This window comes from Marmota marmota, unplaced genomic scaffold (genome assembly GCF_001458135.2).
Source record: "Marmota marmota marmota unplaced genomic scaffold, marMar, whole genome shotgun sequence".
Classification (NCBI taxonomy): Eukaryota; Metazoa; Chordata; class Mammalia; order Rodentia; family Sciuridae; genus Marmota; species Marmota marmota.
In genome coordinates, this window is record NW_026000119.1 from 10,664,862 (window position 1) to 10,687,919 (window position 23,058).

The following is a 23,058-nucleotide window of genomic DNA, read 5'->3' on the forward strand; positions in this document are numbered from 1 at the left end:
CCCTAAGAGCCATTTTAATGGCATCTCATAAGTTTTGATATGTTGTGTTTTGTGTATGTGTATTCATAAAAAGTTTAAAATAATTTGTAATTTTCCTTTTTCCTCTACACAAGGGTTATTCAGAAGCAGGTTATTTAGTTTTCAATTGTTAGGGTTTTTTAGATATTTTTCTGCTATTGATTTTTAATTTATTTCCACTGTATTCTGAGAATGTGCTTCATGTGACATGAGTCCTTTAAATCTGAGATTTGGTTTATGGCCTAGAATGTGGTTTGTCTTGGTAAGTATTCCATATGAACTTGAAAAAAGAAAAGTATATTCTGATATTTGGGAGAAAGTGTTTTACAAATGTTAATAGGATCAAATGGGTTGATACTATACTCAAATCTACATACATACTGATTTTCTGCCTATTTGTTTTCTCAATTATTGAGAGAGAGATTTTAAAACCTCTAGTGATAATTTCAGATGTTTCCTTTTTCTTACTATTCCACTGGGTCTGTTTTCACATAATTGAAGCTTTCCTATTAGGCATTTAAATTAAGATTGTTATTTCTTTTTGATTAGCTGAAATCTCAAGTACTATGGAATGACCTCTTGATCCTTGGAAATATTCTGAAATATGCTTTCCTCTTACTTTTAATCTCTCTGTTTTTACATTTGAAGTGTTTTTCTTGTAAGCAACATAAAGTTAGGTCTTGATTTTTATCCAATTTGACAACCTCTTATGTTTATTGGGTTACTTTCATTACATTTTACATGTTTAAAACTATCATATTATTATGTGTTTTCTTTGCTGTCTTTTCTCCATCTTTCTTCCTTTAGGTTCATTGAATATTCATGACAACCCTATTTATAATGTATTTTATGTCTTTTATTTACATATTAATTTAACATTATTAATATTACTAATTATTAATATATGGACACAATTAAATAATATATTATTATAATATAATAAAATAATTTTTGTCTTTTATTGGCTTATCAGCTATAACTATTGTGGTATTTTAATGGTTGCTTTTGGTTTCACAGTGTACATCTTTAACTCATCATAGTATATCAACAAGTGATACTGTATCACTTCACATATAGTATAAGAATGGAACAACAATATTCTACCACTCATTCCCTCTTGACTTTTATGCTATTTTTGTCATACACTTTACTTTTACTTATGTTACAAATCATATGCTGTATCGATTTCATTTTTAGTTAAACATTATCTTCTAAAATGATTTAAATAGTAGGGAGATATATATATTTACACATGTAGTTACCATTTCCAGAGCTCTTCATTCCTTTGGATAGACCTATATCTATATATATATGTATAGTATCATTTCTTTTTTTCCTGTAGAACATCCTTTAATATTTCTTATATTAGAAAGAAAACACTACCAGTAATTAATTCTTTTAGCTTTACCTGGAATCTCCCTTTTCTGGTATATCTGGGAAAAAAAGTTTTTTGTTTGTTTTACTTCTTGCTTTTGAAAAAAAAGTTTTTTACACTGGGTATTGAATCCCTGTTGGACTTTTTTATTTTTTCCCTTTCAATACTTGGAAGATAAAGATGCTCCACTATTTTCTTGCTTGCATTGTTTCTGACAAGAAATCTTTCATCATTCTCTGTGTTTTTCTATAGGTTACATATCTTCCCTACCCCTGTTTCTTTTAAGTATTTGGGGGTTTTGTTTTGTTTTTTTTCTAGCTACCAGTGGTTTTGAATAATTTGATTATGGTGTTGTTTGATGTAATTTTCTTCATATTTCATGGGCTTTTAGTTTGTTGAGCTTCCAAATAAAAAAAATGGAAAAAAAAAGTTTGTTGAATTTCTTGGATTTTTAAGTTTCATAGTTTACAAAAAAATCTCAAATCTCAGTCACTTATAAAAGGCTACTTATTTATTCATTGAATTCCAATAAGAATTCCACTGCCCGGGGCTGAAGTTATGGCTCAGTGATAGAGCACTTGCCTTGCACATGCAAGACCTTGGGTTGGATCCTCAGCACCACATAAATAAATAAATAAATAAATAAATAAATAAAAAGAATTCCACTGCCCAACTTCTTGTAATTTACAATAACCTGTAACATCCAGCTTCCAAGATCACTGAAACAAAATCAGGAGTAGGAGAGGAATATAGTGCACTTAACCATCTCAGTCCAAATTTGGCTCAAGAAGTCACTTTGCCTCACAGTAGCCACAAGTTGCATGGGCTCAAGGTAATTGCCAAGAGAAAATGGGAATTACAAGCAGATATGAGTATTTGGAAAACTTCATTTGCCTCTGTCACAGAAAAAAAAGCAGTTCTCAAATAGATAATGATAATAAATGGCCTGAGAAGGCCTCCCTAAAGCAATGGCATTTAAGCTAAGACCTGAGGATAGGAAAGACTGAGCCTTAGTATATTTGAAAGGTAGCCAACATAGTCAAGGGGTCAGTGCCCAAATCCTTATTCAAGTAATAAAATGTGCATTTTTCTTAGCATGCTCTCTATATAATGAATACTATAGCAGCAAATTTTCAAGGATATGTGGGTATGAGAGTCTTATCAAATCTTAAACAGTGACATAGCTACTCTGTTTCATGTAGAAATATAGATGACACTTAGGTCAATTATAGAAAAGCAGTGACTGAGAAACTTCAGTTCATAACATTCCTTCACTAATACTCATTGAGTCTACCATGATACTGGATAGATTTCAGGGATAAATTGTTGACTACAACTGTCCCTAAGTGGAATTGTTCTGAATACTAAAACATAGAACTTGGGTTTCTCCGAGAGAGAGAGAGAGAGAGAGAGAGAGAGAGAGAGAGGGGGAGAGAGAGAATGCTAGAACAAAAATCAAGTTAAAATTTAAAAGCCATTTATTTAGGAATAAAATAAAATAAATGGCTCTATATACATGAAAGAGTCCTGGATGATTAAAATGTACTGCTCTGACCAAGAACTTTAAAACCAGAATAGTAAGTATTCTGTATACATAAATTTGATGATATCTTATGAAAACAATTATACCAAAAGTTTTTTTCCTACTAAATAAAGGATCAAATTCTAGACAAATATACCTCTCTCCACACTTACAAATTAGGTTCAATATCCACACTTTTATACCTACTAATTATTAGAATATTTATTTATGTTAAATCCACAGAGTAAACTCCCGCTCTTTAACTTGTCCCCTTTAGATTTAATCATTTAATCCTATACTTATTTCTCATCTCTCTGTTCAATTCTATTACAGTAATCAAAAGATTTTAATTCTCAAATGTTTGAAACTAGATAACTGAAGGAAATACTTGAAAAATATTGTACAAAAAGACAATATAGACTAAGCCTTCCCATTCTACCTAATCGTGTCAGAAACAAGTGAGAAGTAGGCTTCTCAGAAAATAAGCAAATATGGAAGAGTAAGCAAGCATCTCCAAATGCCTGCCTTAGAGGCTTTGTAGTGGCACCAGGACTGGGGTCAGAAGCACATTGTATCTGGTTCTTCTGGCCACACACTGCTACCCTGGTCTCTGTGAACTTAATAGGTTATTCATTTCCCTCAGTTTTCTTAACTATAATCCACAGGTAAAAACAGATCCTAGTGTTAAGGGTTGTGAGTGTTAAATAGTGATTATTGTTTCCTAGGCTTAGATATAAATGCTTTCACATAGTTCATACAATTTAAACCCTCTTAAACAAAATTCACTGTGCAACAAGTCCCCTACTATGATAAATGTTCATAGCAAAATTCCACTGTGCTTCGAGATTGTGGATATTATAATTTCCCTGTCATTACCTTGAAAAGGATGTCACTATTTCCTGGTTTTAAAGAATCATTGTTCCACTTTTTAAAAAATTCTATATGCAAATATATACTTCACAAAAGATTTAACTTTCAATAGAACATCAGAATAATAGATATAACTCAATAAAATTAAAAGCAACTAAAATGCCTACTTATGAGAAAAAAAAAGGAACATGAATAACAGACTTCTCACTCATCTTAAAATTCTCACTAATCACTACTGATAGAATCTATGCACAATCTGGACAAGTGAAACACCTACATATGGTCTTTTTAGTCCTTCTAAGCTTTAAAGTCAGCTATAGGACAGATAAGCTATAATGACTGTAGACACACAGTTATAACCTGGGTACCTCCAATCCTGGCTAAGGTTGCACAGCTTTCAAACACAAACAGGAGCTTAGCCTATGACAGACCTAGTACCATTAGGCAGGACATGATTCTATCTCATTCCTTTGCTTTTACCCTCCTGAAGTACATGAGAACTGATTACAGGTTCTATTTAATCCTTATGCAACCTTGTGCTCCCAACATTAGAATTATAGCTATAGTTTGGAATTTATTTTATTCAAGACTTTGGCCTAATTGTGAAAAAGAATCTCAGATTTCTACAATAAAATAACTGGGAATCCATTTTTATTACTACATAACAGATACTTCTTTATATTGATTATTTTATTTAATTCTCAAAAAATCCTTATTGTAGGAATTATCTTTTTTATTTTATAGATAGGAAGAGTAAGATACAGAGAGGTGAAGTAAAAACTGACCAATATTTCAATATTACCTATTAGTAAATGGTAGAACCAAGATCCAAACCCACGCCATGGGTTTCTAGAGTTTGCCTTTTAACAACATGTTACATTAGACTGTCTTTCAGAACATTATAAGTCATAACATTAGCACATACATTTCAAACAATCATCCTACTCACTAGTTAATACTGATAAGCTGGTGAGGGCACCAAAGATGGCTAAAAGTATTAGCATGGGAGATCAGTCTGCCTGGATTCAAATTCCAGCTTAATTACTCAGAAGCTCTGTAACCTGGAAGGAAGTTATATAATCATTTTGTGCCTGAAATACCACATCAGAAAAATTTACATAACTTCAACTCCACAGGATTATTGTGAGGATTCAATGAGTTAATAAATGTAAACTGCCTGACATAATAAATGCTTAACGCAATTAATATTCATCACTATTATTTTGTGTGTATGTGTTCAGGTAAATATATATAGAGAGAGACTTTTCAGCAAGATAGAAAAAGGCCCTTGCACAGAGCATCTAGAATTTGCTATGGTCCCTTTGATTGTATCTTACTCTGAAATGAACAGAGTTCAATTTGTTTTCTAGTACAGATGGATAGCCAGTGCCATCTAGTGGCATATTGATAACAAAGTCCCCAAATAAGAAGGTTGCTCTTAAAGGGGTAAAATTTCTAGATAAAATTTTGATTTTATTAAGATAAATTAAATCTAATACAGTTAGAACTCCCTGAGAAATTACATGTAGTAGTTTGTAAAATGATTTTTAATTTTTTTAAATTGATAGATTAAAAATTATATGTATTATGGTGTACTATATATATATTTTTGATGGAGCTGGAGATTAGACCCCAGGGCTTACTCATGCTACGCAAGCTCTGTATAACTGAGCTACATTCCCATTCCATTATGTTTTCAAACATGTACACAATTTTACAGATTGGCCAAGTCAAACTCATTAGAATATCTAATCTATAATTTTGTGTGGTAAGACCATGTACAATCTACCTTCTCAGTAATTTTTAAGTATACAATACATTATTAACACTATAGTCACCATGTTGTTCAACAGAATTTATTCATCATGACAGAAATTTTGTGTCCTTTGACCTATCTAGACACACACACACTCCAGCCCCCATCACAGTAACCACATTCTACCCTGTATTTCTATGGGTTTGACTTGTTTTAGATTCTACACCTTAATGAGATCATGCAGTAATTGTCTCTCTTTGCCTGGTTTATTTCACTTAGCATAATGTACCCCATATTCTTTCATGTTATTACAAATGGCAGGATTTTCTTCTTCAGTGACTCAACATCATTCCATAGTATACACACAATATTTTCTTTATCCATTTATCTGTTGATAAGTATTTAGGTTGATTCTATATATTGGCTATTATAAAAAATCCTTCAGTGGATATGAGAATACAGATGTCTCCTTGGCAAACTGATTTCATGTCCTTTGGTTATACACCTAAAAGGGGAACTCCTGGATCATATGGTAATTTTATTTTTAACTTCTGAAGAACCTCCATACTGTTTCCTATAATGAGTGTACCAATTCACATTCTCAACAAAAACTCAGGTCAGTTTCCTTTTCTCCTCATCCTGGTGCCCTTTTCTGCACATCCTTATCAACACCTATCTTTTGTTTTCATGATAATAGCCATCCTAACAGGTAGGAGGCAATATCTCATTATAGTTTTAATTTACTTTCCCCTAATGATTAGTGTGATTGAGCATTTTTTATATACATGTTAACTATTTTTATGGGTTTTTTTTGGAAATGACTATTCAGTTTCTTTGTCCATTTTTTTTAATCAGGTTATTTGTTTCCTTGCTATTGAGTTTTGTGAGTTGCTTGCATTTTTTATATTAACCCCTTATCATGTGTGTGATTTACAAATATTTTTCCCATTCTATATGTTGTCTCCTCTCTGTTGTTTCCTTTTCTGTGCATGAGCATTTTAGTTTGATACAATCCCATTCATGTATTTTTGCTTTTATTGCCTGTGCTTAGGGGTCACATCTAAGACTCAGAGCCCAGAAGAATGTCAAGAAGCTTCCCCCTCCCCAAGTTTTTCTCTTTACAGTTTACAGTTTCAGGTCTACATTTAAGTCTTTGATTAATTTCTTAAAGAGACTGTCCTTTTCTAATGTGTGCTCTTGTCAAAAATAGTTGACCTTAAATGTGAATTTATTCCTGGGATCTCTATTCTGTTTTATTGACCTATGCATACCTATTTGTGCAAGTACTGTGCTGATTTGAGTACTATAGCTTTGTAGTTGATTTTGAGATCAAGTAGCATGAGGCCTATCTTTGTTCCTTTTGCTCTGAATTGCTTTGGATATTCAGGGTCTTTCATAGTTTCAAATGAACTTTAGGATTGTACTATCTATTTTTATGCAATGTACTACTGAAATTTTGATAGGTATTACAATGACTCTATAGATCACTTGGAGTAGTATGGGCATTTTAAGAGTTAGTGTTGTTATATGTCTTGTAAAACTATTTAAATATTGTAAAAATGCAAGTGGAGGAAGTTTCAACAACTGCAAGCTATAAAATGATTGCTTAGCAAATACAGTGCCAAAAGTATTTTTTTTTTGCATAAGCCAAACAACTGTCAAACACCAACAAAACTTTTTGGGAAGATTTATAATGTTAATGAACTTTTAATCTTCTTTAAATCTCATTTATCTAGAATATGAAATGGGAGTATTGCATGTGTTGAATTCTTCACCTAGTTTTAAAAGGAAGTGATATAACACTACATTAACATGAAGAATATACAGCATTATCTATTTCAGAATTTTTCTCAGAAGGAAACCTTGATAAATTCTATGATCCTTTCCAATTTTACTATTTTTAAGTGCCACTAGATTGGAGAAAAATAATTAAAAGTATGACTTTTGATATAATTTAAACACCATAAAATGTATCATGTATACCAAGATATTAAGTTATATCATTAAAGAAAATATAAAAACATCATATAACTTTACTTTCTGCCCATCATAAAATTGTTGATAAAAACTTACATAACTTGAAACTGTAAAAACTAACCTCTATTATAGCAATCCTCACTTGCACAATTCAAATATGCACAAATTTCAGAACCTCAATTTAGTTAAGTGATACCATTCCTTCAACAACAACATAGTTCAAATTTCAGCTATCATTCTATATTAACTGTAATTACATAACAGCTACTGGTTGTTCAGTCCATAATTACTATGTAAATAACAGATCAGCATCATGATCGCTGACCAATCATACCACTTCTTTCAAAGACCCCTGGAGAATGGATACTGCATGTTTTTTCCTCATGTTTTTACCCAGTTAAAACATGGGAAACCAAAGTATGTTGTCACCATGTCTCCCAGACAGATAAACCCATATGACATTTTACAAAGTGGAAAACTAACAAAGGGCATTAACCTATAAAGATGAAAGTTCAGTGAACACTCATAAAATGATAATACTAAAAGTGAAATGGGTAGTAGATCTGAAAAATGGTAACAGCAAAACAAAGATAGGAGAGACAGAGGCCTGTATAAAGTGAAAGCAAGAACAATATTGAAAAGCCACTTCCACAGAGTTCTAATTGACTGTAAATTGACTATGGAATGCTGACATTGCATCCTTTGCAGAGATTTGGCTATGCATCCAGAGGAACTTAGTGAAGGTGAACTGATTGACATAAACATAGGAAGTGTGATAAAAAGGATGATGGTGTCCCAGAGGAAATGATAACTGCATAAAATTTCACATTAAAGGAACTATTAGCAATATTTCATAACATTGAAAGTATAAAGGATAAAATGTTGGAAGCTGATCAAAACTTGGACAGGAATATGACAGTTCAATTTGCCATAGCATTGAAAAGATGTTCGCTCCACATCATAAGTTGTGTAATGAGGGATAAGCACTTCAAACTTCAAACTACTCTTTTTTGTTTTTTCCAGTACTGGAGATCAAAGTGAGGGTCTCACACATGCTAGGCAAGTGCTCTACCACTAAGCTATATCCCTGTCCCTCTTATGTTGAGACACTAAGTTGCCTCAATTGTCCTCAAACTTGCCATCCTCCTACCTAGATCCCCATAGTAACTGGAATTACAGACTTATGTCACCATGCCAAGCTCATACTATACACTACCCTTTATAAAACAAACACAAAACAAAAAAAAAAACTTTAATTCTCAATGTTGCTAATGTTAAATTAGTGTTTTGAATAAATAGTTTCACTTTTTATTTCACTATATTTATAAACCATACTAAGACAGTTTGTAAGAATTTAAGAAAAAATGTTAAAGTCACAGAAAAATTATTGTTTCTTATTAATTATTAAGATTATATTGCTTGATTTTAGTGTACACAGTCATTTTTATGGTTGTACACTATTGTGCAAAGCAAGAAGTGTGGGTATTGCCAATGCCTAAATTTTTCTTTCATAGGTTTTCATCAATGTCACCATAAATGATTCAGAAGTTGTTACCTATTACCCCACCATTAGTATAATAGTTAGTATCCTTCTGAATATATTGCATAAATTACCTGTAGGTTTATGATATTATGTTGAAAGATACCCTTTATCCTAGACAAACCAGACATATGGAAGAGCCTTATGTACCTGGAAGCGGTAACTGAACTAATATACCACTGACTCTTGGGTCCATGTTCAATTGATCAGTTATATCCAAAAGTTCTTCCTGAGAAACATCCTTAGGTTTTAGAATGAGCTCACTACAGATACCTGGAAGAAAAATAAGCAAAATCACTTACCTAACCAAAATATGGTTCTACAGTGTGTGATTCATTTCCTATGCACCCATCCCACTGGAGGGAAAGCCCCTCATACAAAGACAGTGTTCAACATATCATAGGGTAGGATTTCTCAAATAGATCAGATGTTTTCTCATGATTCACACGCATTCTTTGGTTAGTATCCCAGGTGACAATTTGCACTAATTTGATACAACCTACTATTAATATATTTAACAAGAGTAAAAATACCACTACCATCAACACTATTAGGCCAACTAGAACAGAGTAAGGGAGGTTATTATTTCATTAAAGCAAATGTAATGCATATGTAGGCCCTTTTAATATTAAGTATCCCTCTCACATCTCCCATAAAATATGAAATCACGTTGAATTCATTCCATAAAAAATCAGAAGAAAACTAGTAAGATTAACATAAACTTTGGTAACTGGATAATCTCTAATGATACATGTTATTCAAATGATGCTTATTTGATAATCATCATTTATAATGATCACACTTTTAAGTAAAAACACTAAACAATAATTCCAATTAAAACACATACCCACCTACTGCTGAGGCAGCTTTTATCTTATTCCTGACATATGTATGGCTTGCTGGGTTGTCTCCGACTAAAATGATACTGAGGTGAGGTCTTCTGTGCCCAAGGGCAATCCATGATTCCACACCTTGATGTATTTCTTTCTGGATTTGTTTGGCCATTTCAGTTCCTGAGATGACAACAGCTTCATATCTATGGAAAATGAAACAAAAAGTTTTAATACTAAAAATGCATATATATTCTTTTTGAAGAGATAAATCATCAGAGCTTAGTTAAAACCAGCACCTAACTTCAAACTTGTGCTCCATGTTATGTATGAGTAGCCCCACAGGCTTGTGACCTTAAGGCTAAATCAGTTCACTCTTGCTAAAAAATATTTCATTCATTCCACTGCATAGATTTAAGGTACAAGAATGAAAAAAACAAGGATAAGCATCCAAAATTTGATTTTCTCAATTATATTGAACACTCTTCGGATTCATAAATATATTTGTAATTTTGTGAAGGATTCCAATTCTGCTTTTTAGTTCTACTTTATAATCCACCCCCTATAGGGGAAATGTTTGTCTTTCCCCAAAATTTGTATGTTGAAATCATAACCCCCAATGATATGGGATTAGGAGGTGGGTCATTTGTTAGGTGATTAGGTCAAAAGGATGAAGTCCTCATGAATGAGACTAGAGAGGGTCTCATTTTTCCATGTAAGCACACAGAAGATAACTATGCATGAATCAAGGAGGAGGTCCTTACTACAAACCAAATCTCCTGGTACCTTAATCTTGGACTTCAGCCTTCAGAACTTGAGAAATAAATTTCTCTTGTTCATAAGCCACTAAGTTTATGGTATGCTAGTTTAGCAGCCTAAATAGACAAAAAAAATATTTTATACATTTCTTTATAACTTTCATTCATATACATTTTTTAATTGTCAAGCCACATACTCAAGATCTGTACTATAATATTGGCTATATTATATATTCTTTCTAAAGAGATAAATCATCAGAGCTTAGTTAAAACTAGCACCTAATTTCAAACTTGTGCTCCATGTTGTGTATAAGTAGCCCCCAAAGCTTGTGGCCTTAAGGCTAAATCAGTTCACTCTTGCTTAATACATCCTATATAAGAGCCTGAAGCCATGAGCACCATGCTATACAACTCTTTTAACTTCTCCAAGGAATAATTTTATTCTATCACCCTGATCAACACCCTGACTTAAGCTGTCAGTCTTGTCATGCTTATTATAATTATAGACTAAATCAAATTAAAATAAATATGCTTAATTTTGAGTTTTATTTTTAAAGATAAATTAATAAACTTTTTTCATTATGAATTTTTGTTTCCCATATTTTATGAATTTATTTAAGAGGCCTTTTAATACTAAAATATAAATTACCTTCTATATTAGCAAATATTAAGGGTTGCAGATATGATAAATAATTACAGCACAATTCTTTTCTAAGAGACAGTAAAAAAGTAAACACTTTTAATAAATTAATTTGTGTCAGCAATATTCAGTTAGGATAAAACATTCTTACAGAAGCAGGTTTATCTGCTAACAGATAATTCACTCTCACAGTAAAGAACACATTTATATTTTAAAATACAAAACACTTGGTCTCTGTCTTATGTTTATAGCATATGAATAGAAATGTTGCTGTTGATGCTATTAATTGATTCTCTGTTAAACACAATAATTTGTTCATAGACTACTATGAAGCTGTCCGTCACTAAACATGGTCCAGGGTAATTATGGACCAGATGCTACGAAGACATGTGACCCGGAGGATGTCAGAAATGACAATGGCATAAACTGATTCCTAGCTTCCAAAGAGACGAAACAACTATATACAAATTAAATTCGACTACATCCTATGTTAAGTCTGAGAATGTGGAAGGGATTCCTTTACAATAAAGCATTAAGATGTTAAATCAGATTACTATGTATAACTGAAATGATATAGCCTAGCTGGTGTTTGTGAGTAAATTAAGAATTGAGATTCTGAGAATTTTCATTAGTAACTGGTCCTTTGCATTGATTCCTTCGGTCACCTCAGAGCCCAACCAAGCCTACTTCTGTAGAAACAATAAGAAACAGAATGAAGCTACCCAGAATTAGCAGAGGCCCCATGAGAGAATGCCTACATCAGTCTACACGCTAGAAGAACTGAAAACACATTTTCTGGATCACAGAATGTAGTGCATAAAAAAATGAGACTTTTCAATATGCATACTATTGAAAAGCTAAAAGGGTAAAGTGCATCACTTACATGGAAACTATATTCCAGTTAAAGAAGACATGAAAAAAAATTTAAGTAAATATTTAATATATCATGTGTGACATAATAGAGGGAAAGGACCCATTTGAGAGCCAAAATTATTTTGTATCAATGGTTAAGGTGATACTGTTAAAAAAAAAGGTGATATTGGAACAGAAATAAATAAAACTAATAAGTAGTGTATGAAAAGAATATTAGGCCCAGGGAAGCACATAGCATAGGCAGGAGTGTGCTGGCATGTTGGAGGAACAGCAAGAGTTGCTATAGTGAGGAGAACAAATGAACCAGGAAAAGATAGGAAGTCAGAGAAGTAGCTAGATATCAGGTCATACAAGGCCCTGCAAGTCTTTAAAAGGAGATTGGCTTTTATTGTGAGACAGGCAGCCATTTAGAGATTTTGAGAAGAATGACATGAACTGATTTTCTTTTTGAAAATGAAATCTAGTGAAAATATGGAGGGTAGATTTATAAAATCACAAGGAGAGAAGGAGATGCCCACTGAGACCAGTGTATTCCAAGTAAGGGATGCTGGTGCATTAGACAGTACTGGAGGTTCATCAGGAGCATTGACTTGTAGTTCCCTTTTTTTTGTGATGACATTGTCTGGCTTTGTTATAGAGGTAATGTTGACCTTGTAAAATGGGTTTGGACATGCTCCCTCTTCCATTTTTTGAAGAAATTTAAAAGGGTATTATTATTAAAGCTTGATAGTGTTCACCACTGAAGCCATCAGGTGTCCAGGGTTTTCTTTATTAAAGGGCATTTTATTACCGAGTTCAGTCTCTTATTATTGGCCTGCTCATAGTCTGTATTTCTTCATGATTCAGTCTCATAAGTTGTATATTTCTAAGAATTCACTCATTTCTTCTAGGTTATCCAATTTGTTGATGTATACTTGTTTATAGGAGTTTCTTATGATCATTTACATTTCTGTGGAATCAGTGGTAATCTTGTAATATCATCTCTTTAGTTTACAACTTTGAGGCTTCTTTTCCTTTTTTCACATATCTGTAATATTTTCTATTACATACTCTCATTGATACCTAGTTCACATTAGTGTGGTAAGAAAATACTTGATAAGATTTCAATCATCTTCAATTTGCTAAATCTTTTTTTTTTTTTTTTTTGATAACCTAACATGATCTATCCTATGTGTTTGAGAAGAATGTGTATTTTTATGGCTGTTGGATGGAATGTCCTGTATATCTGTTAGGTTAACTTGGTCTATACTGTTGTCCAAGACCACTGTTCCCTTTTGATTTTCCATCTGGATTATCTGTTTTTAAAAGTGGGGTAGTGAAGTTCCTTATCATTATTATATTGATCTCTATTCCTCTCTTTAGTTCTGTAGATATTTATTTTACACATTTACAAGCATCCTATACTCTTGGAGAATTGATTCCTGTTATTATGTAATGATCTCCTTTGCCTCATTTGATTTATTTTGTCAAAGTATAATAATCCCTTATGTCCTTTGGTTACCATTTGTATAGAGTATCTTTTTTCCTCACTTCACTTTCAACCCACGTTTATACTTAAAACTAAAATATGTCTATTGTGGGCAGAATATAGTTGAACCTTGGTTTTTATTCATTAATCACTGCATTTTTTTGTTTGGACAATTTAATTCACTTGCATTCAAGATTATTACTGATAGGCAAAGAGTCACTACTATCATTTTGTTAATTATTTTCTGGTTGATTTGTATATCTTTTATTCTTTGTTCCTTTCTTGCTTTTTTCTTCTCAAGCTGATAGCCTTATGGAGAATTCCTTTTTATGTGAAGAGTTACTTTTCTTTTGCTGCTTTCAGAATTCACTGAGAATTTTGATTATAATGTATCTGTGTACTATTTGTGGTTCTTTGAACTTATTGAATTCCTCTACACAATTTAGGAAGTTTTATATCATTATTTCTTTAAATAAACTTTCTGCCCTTTTTCTTTCTCTGCTCCTTCTGAGACTCCCATAATTTGCATATTAGTTCACTTGACAGTATCTCCTAAGTACTATTTCCTCACTCTTACATCTTGAATTGGGTAAATTTGAATGACATGTCTTTGAGTTTACTGATTCTTCTTCTGTTTGATCAAGTTTGCTCTTGAAGATTTCTTGGAATTTTGGAGGTTTGTTTCAGTATTCCAAAATGTTCAGTAGCTCTAGAATTTGAAAACACACACACACACACACACACACACATTTTTGTTTTCCTATCTGTTAGCTTTTCATTACAGGGACAAAATATTAATCTATTCATAAGGTCAGAGCTCTAATGTCACAAAATACAAGACTCACAATTGATAAAATAGACTTGTTAAAGAGTTATCAGGAATTTGTTGAGATATTCTATAGGTAGATCTGAAAATCCCACAGTTTATTATTAACACGGCTCTACAGAGCCTCAGTTAAGAACCTCAGATTTAGGCCCAATACTCTCAAAGGAGGAATCCCAATCTAGTATTAGTGATAGGAGGCCATCATCTACTTTCAGTATGAAGAAAATTATGATGCATAAATATGCTTGAAATAATACTTTCACCTAGAAAGTATTCTTTTCTCTTTGTTGCCTTACCAAGTTTTAGAAATAAGAATTTTTTAAAAAAATATTTTGTAAATCAGCCTAAAAGATCTAAAATTGTTGCATTTTGCTTAAAATCTGTTAGAAATTATTAATCCACTATTGAGCAAATAGATCAAAAAGAGAAAAGAGCATTTTCAGATTTGAAGCTTTTAGTGAACTATAATTAGTGAAACCAAAGCTGACAAACAAAAATGTACCCTTTCAAACCCAAGGAAAGAACTGAACTAATTAAATGATACCTCAAGCAATGTACAAATTATTTTGAAATTCTGTGGTGGATTAAACTGTGCCCACCCCAAAAGATATGTTCAACCCCTAACCTATGGTACATAGGACCTTATTTGAAGATAAGGTGTTTGTGTTTGTAATTAAGGTTTAAGATTACATCAAACTGGAATACAGTGGGACCCTTATTCCAAAACAACTGCTGTTCTTTCAAGAAAAGAGAAAAACACACACAGAATACCCTGTAAAAATTCAGAGAGAACACAGTGATGTAACTACAGAGGCAAAGATTAAAGCTATGCACCGAGTACTAAAGAATACTAAGGACTACTGGCAACAACCAGAAGCTAGGAGAGAGAGCACGGCCCTGAAGATAACTAGATTCTAGACTTCAGGCTTCCAAAAAGTGTGAGAATAGAATTCTATTGTTTTAAGTCACCTACTTTGTGGTACCTTGCTACAACAGCCTTACTAAATGAATACCCTTACACAGTACCTGCCCTCCCTGCCACCTCCCAAGAAAGGCAGACTCCTCATACTTACTTTTCTCCCCATTGCTGAGCTAGCTTCTAAATGGGGCTTCATAGGAAAAATAGCAGAAGGGGTGGAAGGGAGTATTGAGGCAGTACTATGCAGTAAAAATTGCTCACCTAAAGCCAGACAGTGTCCACCACTAGCAGCCCTATGATCAGGCAAGTCTTGTAACTGCTCTCAAAGGCAGGCTATTCCCCAATCTGTATAACGAGAATACTTTCTGTTGACCTTACCTAAAAGGATTTGGCTAAGAGCTGATTGACTTGTTTGCAAAAATGGCTCTTTCTCCTAGTTTTTATTTAATAACACAGTCTATTCGAATAACCTGGAACAATATAAAAAACAAAGTCATCAGCATTTGGCATTATTTCTTTGCACTTATTTACCTGTACTTCCAGAAAATAAATGTAACCATTTTAATCTATGGACTACAACTCAATATAGTGTTTAATAACCACAGCAAAGTAATAAACAAGAAAAATAATCACTTTTTGTGAATCAATAAATCCCTCCACAAAATAGTAAAATATCAGAAAAATATTAGCCAAATCAATAGTTTGATTTATACAATTGACAAGTCTTACACCCTTTTTTCAATCTTCTTTTTAATCAGAATTTGAATAAGAGTTTCAGTAAACTGTTTATTTTAAAGATAAAAAGTCTAACAAAATCATTAGGAAATTCAAAGTTCTCAGCAGTTTCTAACATATATGTTAATCACTTTCTGTTTTATGGCATAACTTACACATTTTGATTTTGAATTAATAATACCCAAGGGAACCAGAGAAAAATTACATTTGGAATAAAACAAATCACTAGTACAAGGGAGCCTTTTGAGGTGTTTTTAAAGTCAATAAGTGTCAATAAACGTTAAGTTTATAAACGGTTTAAAAACATTTCATTTCATATCCTAAATACTCACACCTTGAAATTATTTCACTAAAAATCATACATTTGAAAGTTAACAGAAGAGAAGCCAAGTTTTTATTATGCATGATTATTTTTTATATTCAATTTTATAACATGTTCACTCGGGACCCTAACATGTAAATTAGAACGTTGTAACAACCTAAACAAATGTGTGCTTTTTATAAACTAATTTTCCCAGGAAGAATCTTGGATGCTAATCTTTGTGCTGTGAGAACTCCTGGTTCATATGCTGAAATTTAGAGATATATTCTCAGAGTAACTGTTTTAAATGTTTAAGATAGAATATGTAAGATTACAAGGAAAATCAGGTTTTTTGATATATTGTAATCAAATTATTTCTTTTTTTAAAATGAAGCATTAAATAACAGGATCTAAGGGCAGATCTTTTAACTACCATAATATCAAAGAAATGATGAATATATAAATATAGATGTTTATAGGTATCTGTGTCCACTCTATTTTTAAAATATTTTTTTAGTTGTAGATGGACACACAATATCTTTACTTTTATGTGGTGCTGAGGATGAACCCAGTGCCTCACACAGGCAAGACAAGCACTTAACCACTGAGCTACAGTCCCAGCCCCTCTGCATTCACTCTATGTTAATATATTTGTGCTTTTTATTGGTTATATTACAAGCACCAACAGTATTGTGATTTGCTGCCAATATTTACAATGGAAAAAAATGCTGGATTTATTAGATGTTAGTGACCTCCCAATCTGTTAACTCAGGATAGCAGTAGTACCCACTTCCATCAGCTGTTTTAAGAATTTAAAAATATATTGTATGTAAAAAATCTCTGCAAAATGCGTAAAGCCTCCTTGTATATTAATAAAAATTTATTTCTCAACAATAAAAATGGATTTCTTAAAGGCAAGATGACATTCATTGCGAAGTTATAAAGAGAAAAATGAAAAAGGGTGAACATCTCTGTTTTAAATCATATAAAGGTCCTCACTTTAGAATTACAAATCTTTAGAATTACAAAACTTTTGGTTCAAAACACAGGTTTTAATGAGTGTAATCATAGATCATTAAGTGAAGAAACCTGGCTGGTATGATGTTGACAAATACATGACCTGAATCTTAAAGTAAATTATTTCATTTTTCAAGAACTAAACATTAATAGCAAGATGACCAGGTTAAGAAGTAGACAAATGATTCAATGTAATATCATGCACACATTGAAATGTTAAAAAAAAAAAAAAAACTAACAACACACCAAAAAAGCTCATGATGTAATGTTAAATACAGCAGTCATAAGCCTTCTTGGATATATTCAGCTGTAAGATCTTCTTTGGCACTACTATTTTGTTAGTTTGGATTATGATTCATTCTGACTACAAAGATTTCTATTTTCTTGGATCCAATTTGCAATTTTTAATAGAAAATATCATTAGTTACAACTTGTTCTTTCAGTTTATCCCACTTTACAGTTCAAATTTCATCTAAGCTATTCCTAACTCTATCAACAACTTCATCATCTCTAAGCCAAGCTATTTTCAAAACTTATACAGCTGTGAAAGATAATCTAGTGCTTTAGTTTACTTGGGTTTTTTTACTCCCCTGCTGCTGTTTTTATTATCCAATCAAGGGTATTAACAAGAAAATATAACATAACTTCAAAGCATTTCAAAAACAAAGATTCCGGTCATTTAAGATAATGCGAAATTATAACTAAGACCATGACTAACAAGATCTAAGATTAACATCAGTCCCTTTTTTTTTTCCTCTACTGACCCATTTTAACAAAAAACTTGGTTTTGGAAATACACATTATCTCTGAACAGCTGGACACAGATGCAATGATTAAACTAAAGCATGAGATACCAAATGGTAAAACATTTAATTTCTAAATTTATGACACAAGAACTGCTTAGAAATCAAAATTGTACACAGATGGCTATTATATCATACTTTCACTAGAATAAAATAATGCAGTAAGATAGGAAAAACCACACTACATTTGTCAACAAAACAGAATATGATTTTGAGAAACTGTCACTGGACTGCCTTTAAGATTAACTCTACAATGATTAAAATCAATCTATACAAAATCAACTTTTATAATGGCCTAACTACAGTCTGGGTCCTTCAAAAGAGTACAATGGGTCTTTAAATCAAATGATAACTCTACTGCAGAGACAGAAATACTGAGTAAATACTAAAGCAAAGTGAAGAAAAATAAAGTGTTACTGCTAAAATTTGTCTTTGTTAAATGATTAAACACATCTACCCACTCAAAAAGTCATGAATATCTACATAACATAGCATGTTTACTAGCTCCAAAAATGTATGTGTGTGTTTATGTGTGTGTGTGTGTGTTTATGTGTGTGTGTGTGTATATGTATATATATATTTTTTAATGTTGGCCTAGGTGTAAAAATTATAGCCATTGGCAGTGAGACATACAGAAAGGTGAGGCCTTAATAAAAAGCTGTAGGGCTGGTACACAAAAGTTTATAGATGCTAAGAATTAAGAGTATTTGCAAGGAGGGAAAAAAAAGACAATCTTTCAAAATAATGATTGGAGAAATCATTAAGCAGCAAGATAAACAGAAACAAATACATGGGATTTTCATTTAGTTACTGAAAATGAGTAGTTCATGTACAGTGATCTAAAGCAGGATTTGGAGAAGTTCCTATGTTGTAGGATACCTGTAAATCTGCTTTGATCCTGGAATTAATATACACTGTCTACCCACATGGGATAGGCTGCTGCCAGGCTCCCTCCCTCCACTGAAAAGCCCTAACCCAAAATTCACATGATATTTACAACCCAGGATACTTCAAATTTATTAACTCCTTATTAAGCACAGCATGTGTAGGTAATTTCAAGAAATAAGAAACTACAATAAACAGAAGGGTTTATTTATTTGATAATAATAAATTTTCCCCAATTAATAATATCTAACATTTCATTCATAAATGGGGGAAAATCTCATTGCAAATTTTACAGAGAAAACCACTGAAAATGTTAAATAATACCTCAAGAATTTGAATTTTCCAAATTCCATCAAATATTATTTCTTGAAATTCTTATTTAAAAACTTCTCCATTTAAAATGCATTTAATATATCCCATTATTATAAGTGTCACAAATTATAGTCACAAATATAAAAAAATAATTAAAAATATTTTTCATTTCAGGCTTTAGAACACTCAGAATCTGGTGACAGATCCGTTCATTTAAAACAGTCAATATCACTAGGGAAAGAGTTATCAAACTGAAAGGTAATTTTCAGTCAAAATAATGCTAAGCTCCAAATTTCTTTCAATAGGAATAATATTAAATACAAGTGACATTCACTATGCAGAACTAGATAACTAATGTGTCACTATACATTTTTTAAAAGATGACTGAGGATAGGGACAAGTGGGGAGGCAGACAGTGGCGACCTCTGGAGGATGGAATCTCTTCTCTCTGCTGGTCCTAGAAGAGAAAAGAGACACCAATAAGCATCAACACACTGTCCAAAGTCCTCCCCACCCGAGATCCACCAGTCCACAGGTGTTTCTCAACCTTACAGCCAACCTCACCTTCAAATATGGTAATCAGTGCCAACAGAATGTCAAAAATATTACCTATCTTAATTTGATTACTTCTGTCTTTAAAAATATTATTTACTTTTACATAATTGTAGTCTGCATGAAATGGTGCAGAAAGCAGCCAGACTTCTGAAAGTAATACCTCTTAACATTCATATGAATAATAGCTTTCCAAAACCATTTCACTCAATTATTTTAAATTATAAGGAGGCTTTCAAATAAGATCTAAATTCTCCATAAGTGTATATGTGCTATTGCATATGAAACGCGTAGCTACTACCAAATATTTTGGTTATATATTGTTTGTGACCTATTCAATGGTCACAGGTAACAGAAAGGATGGGGAGATGGAAGGACCTGACAACGAGGAATTAATCAACTTGTACAATTCGAAAAAGGTTATTATACTCTGGAAAGAAGCCTTAAAACAATGGAAATTCAAAGAATGATGATCTATCTAAATAATTTAGACTGGCAATATTAAATAACCCCCACAGTTCTGTAATACAAATAGCAAATAGAATTCTACAGAATTTTATTTTTCTAGGAAGTACAGCTGACTGGTAATTCCAAATCACAAGTTCTTAGACACCATTTACACTTTACACAACCAGTTCTCTGAATCACTGTTATTTTCTCACATATCACTGTGGAAGGCCTAGTTACTAGAAACCATGTCCAAAGTAAACTCTATAGTAAACTGAACTCAGTCACTCAAGACTAAGACCCAAATGTATACAGTGGGGAATGAATTAATTTAAATTAAATAAACAGCATCTATGATTACATACTATTACTCTTTCCAAGTAGCATACCAGGCACTAGAAATACTAAAGTACAGGACAATGTCTGGTCATGTAAAACAGCAGAGAAAATGCCTTTTTGGAAGCCCTGAACGTTTGAAAACAAAGGTTCTTCTGGAATCGCTGGCTCTGAGTGAATGCAATTTTAGCTTAAGTTGTATTTTCTAACTAAAGTAAGTAAAGTAGGTGAACTGTTTCTGGGTTCCACTGTGCATCTACATTGTACTAGCCGCAAACAAGTCCACAGGGATGTAATAAATCTAAAACTGAACGCTTGAGAGAAGTTTGGGAAGCGCCAGAGAATCAGGTTGAACGTCTGGTTTTGTGAAACCATTAAGAATTTTAGATCTGGATAAGAGCTCAGCAAAGAAAGGAATTCACACAACCAGTCCTCTGAATCACAGTTATTTTCTCACATATCATTGTGAGAAATTCTGAACAACTAAATTCTGGACAATTCCTCGGAAACACAACAGTAACCAAAACAGAAACAACTGTTTGACCAAGCAGACAGGCTTTTATGGCACCTTTCCTGGGAGCTTCAAATGTCTTCATAAGTCACTCAACTGCAATTGCTGCAAAGATGTAAGGTGCTGGGGCGGCAGCACAGGGCGGAGTGCGTCCCAGAGGCCGAGACCAGGCAAAGGCCACCTGCCCGCAAGACCACGTTCACCGCGAAGGCTGGCCTCGCCCCTAGCGCGCCTAGCGCGACTCCCAATCGGCTTTGGCCCGCGCGCCGCTCTCGTGCTGAGGGCGCCAGTCACCGCATCCCACGGCCAGCGGCTCAGCGGCCCGCGCCCGCAGCGCCCGTACCTCACGCCGCTGCTCCGAAAGCCAGCGGACCCGCGCCCGGCCGTTCCCGGGGACAACACGCGGGGTGCAGCGCTCTCGCCCAGCGCCGGCCCTCGGCCCAGGAGACCACGGAGGAGCGAGGAACCACGGGCCAATACTGTCATGGCCGTAACACCGGCTTCCCACCCCGGGTTCCACCTCCCGCAGCTGGAATCCTCACCGCCAGAAGCCGGCTCTGCCCCCACCCGGCCTGGCGGAGCAAGCGCTTGGGCCAGCTGCCGGGTTCTGGGTCGCTGTGCTGGGCGGGGCCAGGAGCAGAGCTCCGGGTGGGGTTGGTCCGAGAGGAGCCGAGTCCTCAGGGGCGGGGCCAGGAGACGGACCCCTGGGAAGGCGGAGCCCAGAGGAGCCGGGTCCTTAGGGGCGGGGCCAGGATCCGATTTCTGGGCGAGCGGAGGGTATTGAGCATTCCAGAGAGCTGGAGACCTCAGAGGCTGGCGTTGTGGCCTGGCGGCCGGTGTCTGCACCCACCCACATTCTGCTGACCTTCCCATAGTGAGGGCTCAATGAAGACATCCGTACCAATAACTTCAGGCAGCCCCCCTTTTCCCTAAGTCAGACTCCCGCCTCGTCCCCAGGGTTAGGTGGAATTTGACTTGAAGCTGAAAAGTAATAGGGTCTTTGTTTCCCAATGCCTTTAGGTGACCTTGGGATACCTAGAAGAAAGAAGTCAAGTCTAAAGAGATGAAGATTTGAATATGTGGAGGAGAACCTCTTCCAGCAAGTTCCTTATAAAATGTTTAATATGTGTGTATGTATATGTATGTGTATATATACACACACACACACACACACACACACACACACACATACATATATGCGTATATATATGTATATATGTGTGTGTATACACACACACACGCACACACATATCAGACGATTGATTCGATATTCCAGTTAAGACAATAAGAGTCATAGATAAAACCATCTGCAAAGTCAACAGGAAATATTTCTCCCTGGGGCTGGCTGCAGCTGTGAAGAGTCATAACAATCTCTTTTCAGAACTGCTTTTTGACTGAGAAAATTTGTTTTCAAAAGTTACAGACTGTTAGAAAATTGTTCTTTAAAAAGTATATCACTAAGAATGAGCATCTTGTCTTGCTGATATGTCAATTTGATACAAAGAAACAACCTAGAAGAAAACAGAAAATTTTAGCAACTAGATTTTAGATCTAAATCAAAATATATTTTTTAAAATCCATTAAATCAAAAAATCACACACACAAAAATTAATTTTAAACTGCTGCTGTGCAAAAAGGCACTGTTAGGAGAAAATATTTGTGAAACTTTCTGATAAAGAAAGTGCCCGGTGCCATGGCACACATCTGTAATCCCAGCAGCTGGGGAGGCTGAAGCAGGAGGATCATGAGTTCAAAGCCAGCCTCCACAAAATCAAGATGCTAAGCAA

The 23,058-nt window shown here is 34.0% G+C and overlaps 1 protein-coding gene across 8 annotated transcripts in view; it reads right to left on the bottom strand.

The window, feature by feature from the left end:
• Mthfd2l (methylenetetrahydrofolate dehydrogenase (NADP+ dependent) 2 like) overlaps nucleotides 1–22,099 on the bottom strand; it is a 111,386-nt gene extending 89,287 nt beyond the window's left edge. The window contains exons 1-4 of one of the 8 annotated variants that reach the window (XM_048784847.1): nucleotides 21,615–21,655; nucleotides 19,794–19,882; nucleotides 9,910–10,094; nucleotides 9,209–9,331 (exon numbers count right to left, since the gene is read on the bottom strand). In XM_048784847.1, the coding sequence (XP_048640804.1) occupies nucleotides 9,209–9,331; nucleotides 9,910–10,063 (277 nt within the window). In that variant the 5' untranslated portion in view covers nucleotides 10,064–10,094; nucleotides 19,794–19,882; nucleotides 21,615–21,655. Of the gene's footprint in view, nucleotides 1–9,208; nucleotides 9,332–9,909; nucleotides 10,095–15,750; nucleotides 15,843–19,793; nucleotides 19,883–21,614 lie in introns of those variants that run through there. The other 7 variants (XM_048784848.1, XR_007341203.1, XR_007341202.1 and 4 more) reach the window with 7 other exon arrangements.
• Between the last annotated feature and the right edge of the window lie 959 nt (nucleotides 22,100–23,058).